Source organism: Beta vulgaris, chromosome 5 (assembly GCF_026745355.1).
Source record: "Beta vulgaris subsp. vulgaris cultivar EL10 chromosome 5, EL10.2, whole genome shotgun sequence".
Classification (NCBI taxonomy): domain Eukaryota; kingdom Viridiplantae; phylum Streptophyta; class Magnoliopsida; order Caryophyllales; family Amaranthaceae; genus Beta; species Beta vulgaris.
The window spans coordinates 28,019,947-28,033,873 of NC_079206.1; the positions used below are offsets into that span (position 1 = coordinate 28,019,947).

The following is a 13,927-nucleotide window of genomic DNA, read 5'->3' on the forward strand; positions in this document are numbered from 1 at the left end:
AAGCCATTTTTTGACAGCTCAACCCATGGGCCATTGTTTCGGTCCCTCGAACACTTCTATCTACAATTTTTTGCTAGATTTCCAGTTCCACATAAAGTACCCAATGTATTGTTAATTGTACATCCTTGAAATTGGGATTATTAAAAAAAAAAAAAAAAGTGAATTATTGTTTTGGTAAGATAGATGAAAGTTGGAATCATCCTCCCAAAAAAATAAGTTGGGATCATTTAAGTTAATTTTGCCTAATTTTTAATAAGCTACGACAACTAAAAGCACTGTAACAATAGTGATGAAGGTATAGAGCCAAGGAAAAGGGAAATGTGGACAAGGAGAAGCATATAACAAGTTTAAATCACTCAGCCAACTATACACAAGTAGTTGCTAAATTTTTACACAAAGCACAGTATATTACCCACCTAAAAAAAATCTCGAACCAGAACCAATAACTTAAGAGCACAGTAACACCTAATACCTATAGTTGGTTTTACAAAACAAATTCAGAACTAAATCTTAAGGATTTATAATATAGTATATATAGTGAGTAGTTGCTAACTTAAGAAATGGAGAACCTTCTTCTCCTTGGCTTAGTAAGATCAACTTCATCATCCAAATGAGAAGTATCCTTAGAGCCATGTTTGAAGGGGTTCAACTTGCCAAGTGTCTTAGACATCGACGAAAAGAAGGTTCTCTTTGGCATACCAGTAGCAGTGCTAGTCCGAGACGTTGTTGCTTTATTCTTTTGCATGTCTGAGATGTACATTTTCATTTTCATTAGCTCTGACTTTAAAGCCTCATTCTCCTTTGCTAAGGAAGCATCAGCTTTCACTTGGCCCCTTGTTGCTATTGCATCAGGTAATGGTCCATCGTTGGCTCCACTCCTTAGCTTTAGTTGATCGTAGTAGAGAGCATGGAGGACCATCTGGACTGGGAGTCGCTTGTTCTGTGAGGCATGTACTCTGGCTTCATAGGACAGCTTTAGAGGGTCCATTGAGCTACATACTTTCTCTCTTTCGATCTCGTCTAGGTTTGGATGAGCCTGGATTGGAACATATTTAGGTTGTCATCAGGTGAAGAAACTTGGATTATATGATGGGAATTAATTTAACAAATCGTGCATTCTGATTTTACTTTATTTTGCTTGATAATTGGAGATCATGCATGTATTAGAGCAATAGAGCATATATAAGATAGTATCATATGTAATGGTTGTTTAGCATAAATGGAGAACCAAGGATATTCACCTTTAAATAGATGTCAATAGCTCTGTAAAGGTCATCATCTGTCCTCCTAGCATCCTTAGGAACAAGGTTAGCAATGCCATTGAACTTGGAGATGCTGAGTGATGCATAATTTGCAATCTCACCAAGATAAGCATCTACAGTCTTAGCAACCCTCTGTATGGCAGCAGAGCAAACCTCCTTGAAGTTACCCCCGTTGAATACGTCCACACTCTTCTCCTTAGAAACAAATCCCGAAATCACCTTCCTTACACTCTCAAGGTCAAAAAGGCTCTCTCCATCATACGTGAAGGACAACACAAGTAGATCATCAACAGTGATATGTTCTAATATAGCTGATATCCTCTTCTCAAGCTCGTTCTTGCTGCTCGTTGATGCTTTTAGGAATATTGCGCTCTTTAACAGACAACACAGGAAGCTGATGGGAAATGCAGCTTTCTCAGAGGGTAAAATAGCAACTATAGACTCAAGAAGCTCTCGCTGTTGGATTCTCAACTCGGAATTTAGAGGGTCTAAAGAATGGATCCCAGTTCCTGAGTGATCTCGGACTAATTCCCTTAGAGATTTCTCAGCATATGTAATGATCGCGCTGGCTATTGTCAGAGTCTTTGCCCCACGTAATCTCATGGCTGATATAACTTTCTCGAAGGAGACTACGTCGAGGATCGATAACTCCTCTGTCCACCAATTTGGTGGAGTACGGCTAGGGAAGGTAGCCTCGCTGCATGCCTGAAGTCATGTAAAACAATGAAACATGTACGCGTTATTTATGAGACTCAAATCTGAAACTTAATGAGGACTTTGTAAGAATGAGACGTATGGCGTACCTTGGCACTGATTACATCAACACTTCTCTGGACGATATTGAGGTCGAGAGCCATAGGAAGCAGATCTTCACAAGTCTTTAAAACAATGAGGGCTCCAGATAGATTTGTCAAGGCTACTTGACAGAGAAAATCCTCAGTTCGATTAGCAAGGTTGTTATCGCAAGACTTGTCTGTCATCTGCAGATACTCGGCTGCACAGCGAAGAGCGGCCACATTATGAATTGTTATCTCAAAATTGACTCCATAGCAGAACTTTGCAGCCTTCTCAAATATCTCAGGTCCTCCTGGTATGTCTGTCAGATCAAGTCTCCCAAGATCTGATTCCTTAGACTCCAATATTAGCCTTCTTATGTAGTTGCTCTTTGCTACTAGCATGAACTGTTAACCACCAACGTATGCATTGTCAATAACATCCACTTAAGGTTTATCATGATTTAAAGATGACAAAAGCATTGGTGCATCATAATCAAGAGAATGAATTAAGTTGCAACTGATATGAAAGAGAAGTCGTTATATAGAGTTCTAGTTCTGTTAGGATTCTATGTAAATTAGGAGTTTTATTTTAATTAAGTATTTAAGTAATAAAGGAATCCTATTATACTTAGGAGTCTAATTCCTTATCATTGAGTCTAAGTAGGAGTCTTATTTTACTAATTATATTAGGAATAGGCTTGTGATAAGTATAGGTTATTATTTGTCTTTATCCTTAAGATAAAGATAGATAAGTTTATTAGTTGTTATCTTTAAGATTTACTAGTCATAATAGGTTTAGGAAATCTTGTACTATATATATGGGATTTTCGGCCATAATAGATTAAAGAGATTGATGAGATTAAAGTTTTAATTTTCTTTGTGAAAATTTTCGGACTTCTTTGTGATTTCCAAACCTTGAATTAATTACTTTGTGTTTGAGATTTAAGATTGATTGCTTAATTACTTTGTGTTTGAGAGTGAATCAAGACCCAATTCGTGAATTACTTTGTGTTTGATCGAATTGTTCTATCCTTAATACTTAAAGAAAACCCTAAAGATCCAGTCTTTCTTTCAAGATTCTTACTTTTCCATAAAACTCAACTAAAGTACATCCTCATTCATATCAAAGTGGTATCAGAGCTGGTCGAAAGAAATTCAAAAAAACTTGCAGTTTGTTCATCCAGATTCAAACAGTTTCCAGGTGCGTTTTGTTTATTTTCGTTCTCCTAGTTGGAAACGAATTTTTGGGTGATTCTTAAGCCTAAACTGGACTACTACATGTCTAGTTTACTGTCCTAAAATTTTGTGGGAATTGAAGATTGTTTCGTATAGTTTCGAGACGGTTTTTGTTCATTGGTCTTTTTTCGATTGAATCTGGCACGGTTGTGATAAATTGGTAGTTGTGGTTGATATACTTGGAATTTTTGAGTGAAATTTTGGTCGAGTGCTAAAAACATATAGTACTAGATCCTGACAAAATTTCATTGAATTTGGAGTTATATTTCTTGAATTTTCGATCTTTAAGTTGCATGGGTATTCTGGACAGTTTTTGATGGACTATTTTGACACAAAATTATGGATGATTGGTATAGAACTATTAAAGCCGTTAATAAACTTAGTCTTGAAGAGTCTATTAATATTTTAGTAGATCTCTTGACTTATTCTAAGCTAACAAAGACGGAAATAGGCATTTATGAAAATGAATTGGCTATTCGAAGGGATGTCCAATGAACCGAAACAAGAAAAAAGGAACTTGAGAGGCAACAAAAGGAAAAAGAAAACTTGGCTACACTCATGGAGACACTTCAAGATTTGAATGATTTGGTTCAACTTCAAGAGAAACAACATGAAGAAACAATAAAGATACATCAAGGCCCCAATGAAGAATACGTATCTAAGGAAGAATATGCCATGTTCTTTGCACAATTGCTTGAAGAAGAGAAGGTATCTTTGGAGGATTCGGTTCCTATAGTTCCTTCTTCGGCTCAACTTACCTTACAGCTTGAATCTTTGAATTGTCCCACTCCCCAAGATCCATCCTTTGACATTCAAGAAGATTTACCAATTGCACCTTTGGTTTTTACCACCACTAAAGGTCTGATCATTGCTGCCCCATGTACACCTATTGATACCCCAGGTACGCCCAAGGCGCCAAAGACGTGTTGGGTACCACCATATGCCGCTATTCAAACGGATTTTTATTGTCCTACGGTAAATATTGGTACTCCAAGTCACACAATCTCGTGTACTCTCCTATTGTTTGCCAGTCGTGATCTTGTTTTAATGGATCATGGATTTTGCGCATGGATGATTGCTTGGCTATGGCAAAACTTGAGGACAAGTTTTTTTCAAGAAGGGGAGTTTGATATGAAAGAGAAGTCGTTATATAGAGTTCTAGTTCTGTTAGGATTCTATGTAAATTAGGAGTTTTATTTTAATTAAGTATTTAAGTAATAAAGGAATCCTATTATACTTAGGAGTCTAATTCCTTATCATTGAGTCTAAGTAGGAGTCTTATTTTACTAATTATATTAGGAATAGGCTTGTGATAAGTATAGGTTATTATTTGTCTTTATCCTTAAGATAAAGATAGATAAGTTTATTAGTTGTTATCTTTAAGATTTACTAGTCATAATAGGTTTAGGAAATCTTGTACTATATATATGGGATTTTCGGCCATAATAGATTAAAAGAGATTGATGAGATTAAAGTTTTAATTTTCTTTGTGAAAATTTTCGGACTTCTTTGTGATTTCCAAACCTTGAATTAATTACTTTGTGTTTGAGATTAAGATTGATTGCTTAATTACTTTGTGTTTGAGAGTGAATCAAGACCCAATTCGTGAATTACTTTGTGTTTGATCGAATTGTTCTATCCTTAATACTTAAAGAAAACCCTAAAGATCCAGTCTTTCTTTCAAGATTCTTACTTTTCCATAAAACTCAACTAAAGTACATCCACATTCATATCAGCAACTAATTAAAACATTTTATTTGTTGTTTGCGAAGCTAATTTCCAATTCCTCTCTATATCAACCAAGATTTTAGGCACAGTTTTTTACGGATAAAAATTAGCTTGGCAAAATTGATATGCATGTACCCAACCGAATCGAACTATTTGAACCTCCAGACCCTAGAGTATCCGAAATTGAATGATCCCATTTGACATGAAGATATTGATTCGAGTCACACCCGATGAAGAAGTTAATATGAATAGCATTGAATGATTGTCCATATAACAAAATTAGTACTTTATTGGGCTGAAGCCGCTAAACATAACTAAATTTGATCTAAACCACTTGTTTGTCACCTCTGCTAAGAACTATCAATTGTATAGTGTGTATTTTATGTACTAAGAGGATGAATATCTATACAAATATATTAAAAGACGTGCGTGACAATGTATACATGCCACGTGGCACCTCTGTAACTCTACGAGAATTGTCCAATGTGAACTCATGACCTCTTGCTATTATGCATGACACAGTTACCATCTCGACCAACTTTTAATCATGTTTTAAGTGCCCACATTATTATATTTGTACCTTTTAAATGTTGAGTTTTCCTTAATATATTTTAGTGGGAATGAAAAAAAATACATATCAAGTCGGAAACACAATACTAACCCGGGACAACGCCCGGTCCCAAATACGAGTTTATTGTTAGATCCGGCAAAAAAGTTGAATCCGTTAATTATGTAGATCTAATGACACTTGAGCTATTTTTAACACCATTTGTCAAGGAACCTCTTATATCTATATATATATATATATATAACCCAAGACAAACAAATGACATGCTGCCACATGTACTCTTCCCTCCCCACACAATCAAATGAGACATTAAATAATAAAAATATGTGTTTTCAAAACTCGAACTCATGAACTCTCGTTTGATATGCTAATATATTAATCAACTACACTATCATACTCATGTTGGTCTTTGCATGTGAAAAAATAATTAAAGACAAATATTTTTATTTTTAAGATTTCAAATGAATATCGGTGAATAATCCGGGACATACGATCTGGGACAAGAACTAGTTTTAAATTTATATCAAATGTATATAGTGTATTTTAGGCACAGTTTTCTAAGGGTAAAAATTAAATTAGACTATGGTATACCAATGTATCAAAGACCCCTCATTTTTTATACCATCTGGCAATTCGGCTTCATTCTATACTATGGAAGCCCCTATTATGAAAGGTGAAAAAGGAACAATCATAATAATAGAAGGAAGAAATTTGGGTACCTTATGAAGAGAAAAAGCCGCTTCTCCAACTTGTATAACAATATCAGTTGGAATCTCTTGTGAGAATACCCTGTCAATGTCATCAGTGTAAACCAAAACCAATTTAGCCTATCTTTCCGAATATAATATGAGAAAGATATGATTATCAAGAATTATTACCATTGGCCAGTTCTCTCCAAGGCAGAAGTACCAGTCCTCTCCATTGTAAGTGAACGTCGACGAGGGTTCAACGCTGTTGCACTCATCATATTCTTTTAACACCTGATGAGCTCAAATGTCAAGCACTGCACAACTATATATCTAACTATTACACTCGACTATTCTTTATAAGAAACTTTTTACGTCACACAACCAAAAGTTGTACTCTACTGGCCTGAGTCAGCTAGAAAGTTGAGTTCTAAGAAAAAGTAAACAAATAAACACCAATCAAAATCTACAAATATATATTTTTTTTGACATCTAAGTAAACAAAATGGAAAGAATCATATCATAAAGATCAAATAAAGTACTCCACTATAATAATGCCTCAAGATTCATACAACTTTTCAGATACAAAGCTTATAGATTTGAGTAAGAAAAAAAGTTCACATAAGAAATGGATAAACAATGAGCTGAGTAGAATAGAAATAAAGGCAGGAGGCTTACTTTGACTGGAGTGGTTGACTAGAGCTTGCAAGAACTGCGAGGAAATTTAAGATGTGAAGGGAGGGATTGGAGGAGAGGGGAGGGGGGGTTTTACAATTAGGAGGCAAGGGATGGTAGTCCACTTTTATGCAACTTGAACATTTATTTTAATTTTGGTGGGGGCAACCCTTGTGTGGACAATATTAACTCTTGCATGAAGCATGTAAATATGCAAATCTATAATAATCACAATACAAAATCTACTTATCTAATTACTACTATTCCTTCTCTTAAAATATATCCAATTGAATAATGTGCATATCTTGACTAACATCTTCATATTTTTATAATGTATAATTATTCGACCAGCTGCTTTAAAAAACACTTATTATTTCTTAATAAGTGTTGAATTAATCGAAACTTTAATTAAGAAATTTCTCGAGTTATATCCTTTATAATATAAATTTTCTTTCCCCTATGTGTATTATATGATATTATACCTCTAACAATCATTAAAAATTATGTGGTATAACTAAAATTTTCTCAATCAAAATTGGACTATTTAATATATTATCGTCGTTGTAGAAAGTCTAAAATCTCGTTTTTCGAGATTATGTAATCGAGAAATGTATTACCACATATTATTATAGGAAACTTTTCTATATTTCATGGGACAAGAACTACTAAATTCAAAAGGCAATTTCAACTCTTAGCCTAGTAAGTAACAAACATAGATTGATCAAGGTCTTGTTGTTAAAAGACAAATCCAAAATAAAGATATACTATATCATAGATACATAGACGACGACTTACTAAGTAAAACTCATAAGATATACTCGTTTTTAGAAAGAAAGTCCCTTTTGTTTTTATATTAATACTAGTTTACCTGATAATCTACATGACAATCACAATCAGAATTCAAAGTCTCTCTCATTTTTTAACTTTCTGTAATTTGAAATGGATCGACGATCGCAATCAGAATTGTTTTCCTTTCATTCAATACTTTGAATGCGAGTTTTCATAGAGAGTATGTCGAGAGAATTATTGGCAGCTTTGCATTTTTGGCTATGAAGATGCCACATCAGTGGAACAAGTCACATGTTAAGCTGACACTTGACAGTGGGACCAAAGCACAAATTTCTGAGTTGTTGAATGAAATATGAGTAAGCAAAATGAAACATATTGCCACGTGGTATACTTTGTAGCCAAAAGAACTAGATTTGCAACCAATCACAAAATCTCTAAATTTACTCTTATCTAAAAATTTTCCCCTCTTCATTGATAGTGAAATTGACCTGCATTTTGCCTTTAAAATCCGAATGCTTATCTAAAATCTCCTAATTGACAATTACTGTCTTAAGTTTGACAATTTCTAAACATGCATGCAGTTGAAAAAAAGTTGGAAGGTATTTGCAAGTTGCATGGATGCATGATTGTGGACATTTGTGGTTGGGGTTGTGATGTGATTCCCCGGATGCTTCAAACCAAAACAATGCAATTAACTAATATTAAAGATCGAAATTTTGAATGGATAGACTTTATATGTTCCCTCAAGAATTAGAGGATCTTTACCTAACCTTAATTAGAAGATTCACATAAACCACAATTTATATGTTCTTGATACGACGACCAAAATCAATGCAAACATGCACTTGACAATCTTTAATTAAAAGCAAACAACAACTGAACTTTATTAATGAGGCTCGTGCACTTATAAATCCACGCCTAACACACTCTAAATCCTATCACACACCACTAACTAATAAGATAAACACAAACTAAAAAGATAAACCATAAACTAAATCACACGCCTAAGATAAAACCTAGCCACGCTTAGGATAAGAATTACCATATCCTAGCTTATTTAGACTCCTAACAAGACTCAATGACAAAGGAATTAGACTCCTAAACATAATATGATTCCTTCATCACTTAAATACCTAAAATAAAGACTTTAAAGCAAATAAAATACAAGGTCTCCTAACAGAACTAGGACACCTCATGAGAATCCTAACAGAACTAGGGTTGTACGTGCATGTTTTTAATGCTTCCCATATGTATCATCCTCTCCCCCTTAGAATCCAACTTGCCTCAAGTTGCGTCCAAGCATGGAATTAAGTCACTTGACTGCAGTGTGGTGCAAATCCATGCCTATAGCACTTGTACGATCTAGCCCAATTTTCTCACCACCTTGAACGGCCCTTCATCCATAGGCTCGCCATGCTTATGGTTGATGTGCATCCAAAGACAGCCACGCATAGTCCCCCTCATCCAATGTCGAGCCTTGACGTAAGTGTAGCACTTTGGCACGCCTTTCCTTCTTTCTACTCGACACCTCCAAAACTTCCTCCCTACGCAAAATCAAGCACACATAAGGCGTATCAACAACAGCGCTACTCGAAGCTTCATTCGTCACACTTGTAGGAGGCAATGGTTTCAAGGCAACTCTCTCCACATCTTTCAAAATCGAGTAGATGTTGTCCCTACCATGATGAATAACACTCCTGTCTGACTGCCATGGACGTCCCAACAACAATGAACAAGCAGTCATAGGCACCATGTCACACCATAGTTGATCCATGTAACCACCAATGCGAAAAGAAACGAGTGCTTGTTTCTTCACCCACACGCCACTCTTCTCATCCAACCAACTTAGCTTATAAGACCTTGGATGTTATTGTGTAGCTAGTTGCGCCTCTTCAACCATTGACAATGCACACACATTAGCACAAGAACCACTATCAACAATCACAGAAAACACCTTACCACCAACAAGGCACCTAGTTTGAAATAAATTCTCCCTTTGTTCATGCTCGTGGGCTTGATGTTGTGTAGCCATCAAAGCCTTGCGTAAAATCAAGTTCTTACAACATCTTCAGCTTCAAACAATGGAGTTCCTTGCCAAAATCCCTCGTCCACAACATCCTCCAACTTGTTCTCTTCCCTCTCAAACCCAACAGCAGCCATGAGGGCTTGGTGATCCTTGATAGAAACTAAGACTCTATTGGGGAACTCTCTTTGTAAATGACTAAAACCCCTACACTTGAAACACATCTTCTCCTTCATAGTTTCCTGCCCTTGTGTCAAAGTTGGAGCCTTCTTTAAGCCTTGAGTGCCGAAGTTAGATGCAACAACATCCTCACTACTAGCCCTAGATGCAGCATCCCCCACCTTTGTGCTCTCCACCCTTAGCGCCACTACTCCACTTCCTTCCCTAGACTTATTAGGTTCTTGCTGCCTTTTCAACCTTCTTGGCCAACAAGTACAAGTCATCAAACGTGTCATATATATGGATGGAGTTCCACCAAATCAGCAACCTTCTTCTTGAGACCAGTTATGAACTTAGCAGATTTTTGCTCATCCTCATCCTTGCAATCACATGCAAACCATAGCCTTTCAAACTCCGAAATATAGGACTCCACACTCAACTGATTTTGCTGTAAAGAGTTCAACTTGATGAAGAGTTCTTGATTATATGTCCTAGGTACAAAACGCTTCCTCATCTTTGTACGCAAATCTGTCCAAGTGGCTAACTCCTCCTTCCCTTCTCTCATATGCCTATTTTGATAACTATCAAGCCATTCACTAGCATATTCCGTCCACCTCAAGATAGCATGATACTAACACTTGTAATCACCCATGTTCTTATGATCAAATAGACGAGTCATACGCCTCTCCCAATTCAAAAACGAATCTGGACCTTTTAGGCCATTAAACTCGGGAAGATCTCCAAGTTTGATGCCCTCCTCTCTTGGTGAACGTGGCTCATTCCCTTTCTTCTTCTTAAAGACCTCTAATGTCAATTGAGTGAGCATGTCTTACAAGGTTTCGTTCTGTTTGGCAAGGGCTTCCAACATAGCATCCCTTCGTTGATCCGCTCCACTGTCTCCCATGACAATGTTCGATTGTTTGGCTCGCTGCGACTTCATTACTGATCGGAATGGGCTGAACTTTTGACACAACGTAGCCCTGTATGTTAGCTATCCACAAAACCAACAAAATCCAAAATCTGATGTCACACGCACCTTCACGCACAGTCACAGTGACCCTTGCTTTGATACCACCTGATGTGATTCCGCGGATGCTTCGAACCAAAACGATGCAACTAATACTAAAGATCGAAATTTTGAATGGATAGACTCTATATGTTCCCTCAAGAACTAGAGGATCTCTACCTAAACTCAATAGGAGGTTCATATAAACCATGATTTATGTGTTCTTGGTACGACGACCGAAATCAATGCAAACATGTACTTGACAATCTTTAATCAAAAGCAAACAACAACTGAACTTTATTAATGAGGCTCGTGCACTTATAAATACACACCTAAAACACTCTAAATCCTATCACACACCACTAACTAATAAGATAAACACAAACTAAAAAGATAAACCATAAACTAAATCACACACCTAAGATAAAACCTAGCCACGCTTAGGATAAGAATTACCATATCCTAGCTTATTTAGACTCCTAACAAGACTCAATGACAAAAGAATTAGACTTTTAAATATAATAGGATTCCTTCATCACTTAAATACCCAAAATAAAGACTTATAAAGCAAATAAAATACAAAGTCTCCTAACAGAACTAGGAGTCCTCATAAGAATCCTAACAGAACTAGGACACTTCATAAGAATCCTAATAGAACTAGGATTGTGCATGTTTTTTATGCTTCCCATATGTATCAGGTTGGCGGTAGTCTCGTATAGATAATGGCATGTGATTGTTTTATCATTCTGACACTTGAAATAGAAAGAGGAGAGAGAAAGAGAAAGTGGGAATAATTACTAATGAGGATTCACGAACGGACAATGGGGAGCAATGTTGCAAGATGGAAGCAAGTGAGAAAGAAACTTTGCTTTCTAGAGTCCCACATCGGTGGAATAGGATGAGGGTGTGATGAGAGGCTTTATAAAAGAAACCTTTCACTTCCTAACTCTCTACCATTGGCCTGCTACTACTTGCTTGGCTATGCAATAACAAGTGTTAGTTATTGGGCCTTCGAACTACTAAATGTTCAGGCCTAATGAACTATGACCGTAGACTTGCTTAGGGTTAAACCTTAAAGTTATATTCGAACTCGAGCCAGTTGCAATTTTTGGACTCGAGCTCGAGCCTAGTTAGGTTCGGTTTCGGTTTGGCTCATTAACACCCCTAGTCGAGCCTAAACGAGCTCAGGAGCCGAGCCTAAATGAGCTCACGAGCCAAGCTCGAGCTGCAAATTCTAATCACGAGTTCGAGCCGAGCTCCGCTCCCCCAAGCTCGGCGAGCTCACAAGCCGAGCCGAGCCCATGAAAAGTTAAATGAGCTCGAGCCGAGCCCAATACTATTCGGGCTCGGCTCGCTCGATAAGCACCCCTAGTCAGGGCTCCCACATAGTTTATAGGTGCAACTCCAACGTCATCTAAAGCTCCAGATTCCTTTGATGAGAACTCGGAGGCTTTCCTACCTCTATCCAATTCCGAATAACAAGGTTCCTAATAGGTTGTCCAAATTATATGATTAATATTTGAACAACTCGGGTTTTTGATTAGCAATATCAACATGTGAGATGATGAAAACATCAAATCATACAACATGTATGATATATAATATAGAATAAAAGAAATCTCTCTATTATATAAGCCAAAGGGGAGCTATGGTGTCCACTCTTGAAAAGACTTATATACCCTTAATCTCGCAAAAAATAATAAAGAAAAGATTTTCTTAATTCTTTCCTCATTTACAAATATGGGTAATAAGGAAAGTTCTACATTACCAAAAAGACATACATAGAAAAGTATAAAAAAGAGGAAACTCATCACAATTGAAAATAAAACTGAAGAGTAATTCAATTTCCAAACCATTATTAAAACAAAGATTTATAACGATTCTTACTATCTAAACTCTTAGTTGGGAAAAAAAAAGAAACCATAAAAGAATTAAGAAACTTAGATAATATTCAAGTTTTTTTCGGGCTCACAATCAGTTGAGATAATAATAAAAAGAGATGAACATACATCTTTTGATAATATCAATTTGTAATTATTTTTATTGAAGCACTATTCAGTATTCACCATAGTATGCTTAAAACCTCAATTACCTAATGAATTTAAATTGAACTACTACTCATAGATACGCCTATAAAATATATGTATTTTTAAATAAATAAAAAACATAACCTAGATCATTGTTTAAAAGGAGAGTTGTTGAATTATCTACCAAATAGAAGATAATATACAGTTGCACGCATTGCGTGTATATTGTGCTAGTATAAAAAAGTGAGATTTAAGGAAGAATGTACAAGAAAGAAATATACATTGTGACAAGTAAGTTATTAGTAAAAAAAGAATTGACCATCGGGAATCATAGCTTTGTCGCCTTGATCTTAACAATGATCTTCAGGATGAGCATTCTTGAAGCTTGAAAAATGAAATTTGAAGGTATCAATGTGTTTGAGTATATTTAAATATGAGTTTGAATATGAGTTTTAGTGTTTGATACTAGGGATGTCGAGGTATTAAAGCGTAGAAAAATATTGTGAAAAAGTCGTTCGAAGATTCAAGGTATTTATAGGCAAAAGAAACCGAAACCGAAATCGAATCGAAAAGATAAAATAAAGTTGTGCGCTTGGCGCACGACTTTGAGCTTGACACACATCTATATGCCAGACGCACAGATAGCTATATGTCAAGCGCACAGATAGCTGGGTGCAGACGCATAACTTTGCGCCAGGCCACGTGCACAGCTCTGCGCCAAACGCACAGCTTTGCGCCAAGCGTACTTGCTTTCTGGCTGGTTTATTAATTATTTTAAGATTATTTTTATCCTTTTATTAAAATCTAGGAAAAATTGTAAAGAATTTTGAGCAATCCGCCAGAAACAAGTCAACCTTTTCCTTTTTTGTTGGAAATTCAAAGTTATTATTGCTAACCAAAAAAAGGAGGATACAAACACCAATGCAACAGACTAAAGGGAATAAACAACATCAGTATCCAACTTATCCCACCTTATATAGACTCTTCATGTG

At 36.2% G+C, this 13,927-nt stretch overlaps 1 protein-coding gene across 1 annotated transcript; it reads right to left on the minus strand.

Moving 5' to 3' along the window:
• Window positions 1-321: 321 nt before the first annotated feature.
• LOC104893395 (root phototropism protein 2) lies at window positions 322-7,095 on the minus strand. The gene is made up of 6 exons (XM_010679497.3): window positions 6,935-7,095; window positions 6,449-6,550; window positions 6,290-6,359; window positions 2,066-2,443; window positions 1,242-1,967; window positions 322-1,036 (listed from the first exon to the last, which is right to left on the minus strand). Exons 2-6 carry the CDS (start codon window positions 6,535-6,537, stop codon window positions 554-556), a joined length of 1,746 nt encoding a protein of 581 aa, XP_010677799.1. The 5' UTR covers window positions 6,538-6,550; window positions 6,935-7,095; the 3' UTR covers window positions 322-553.
• Window positions 7,096-13,927: the final 6,832 nt, after the last annotated feature.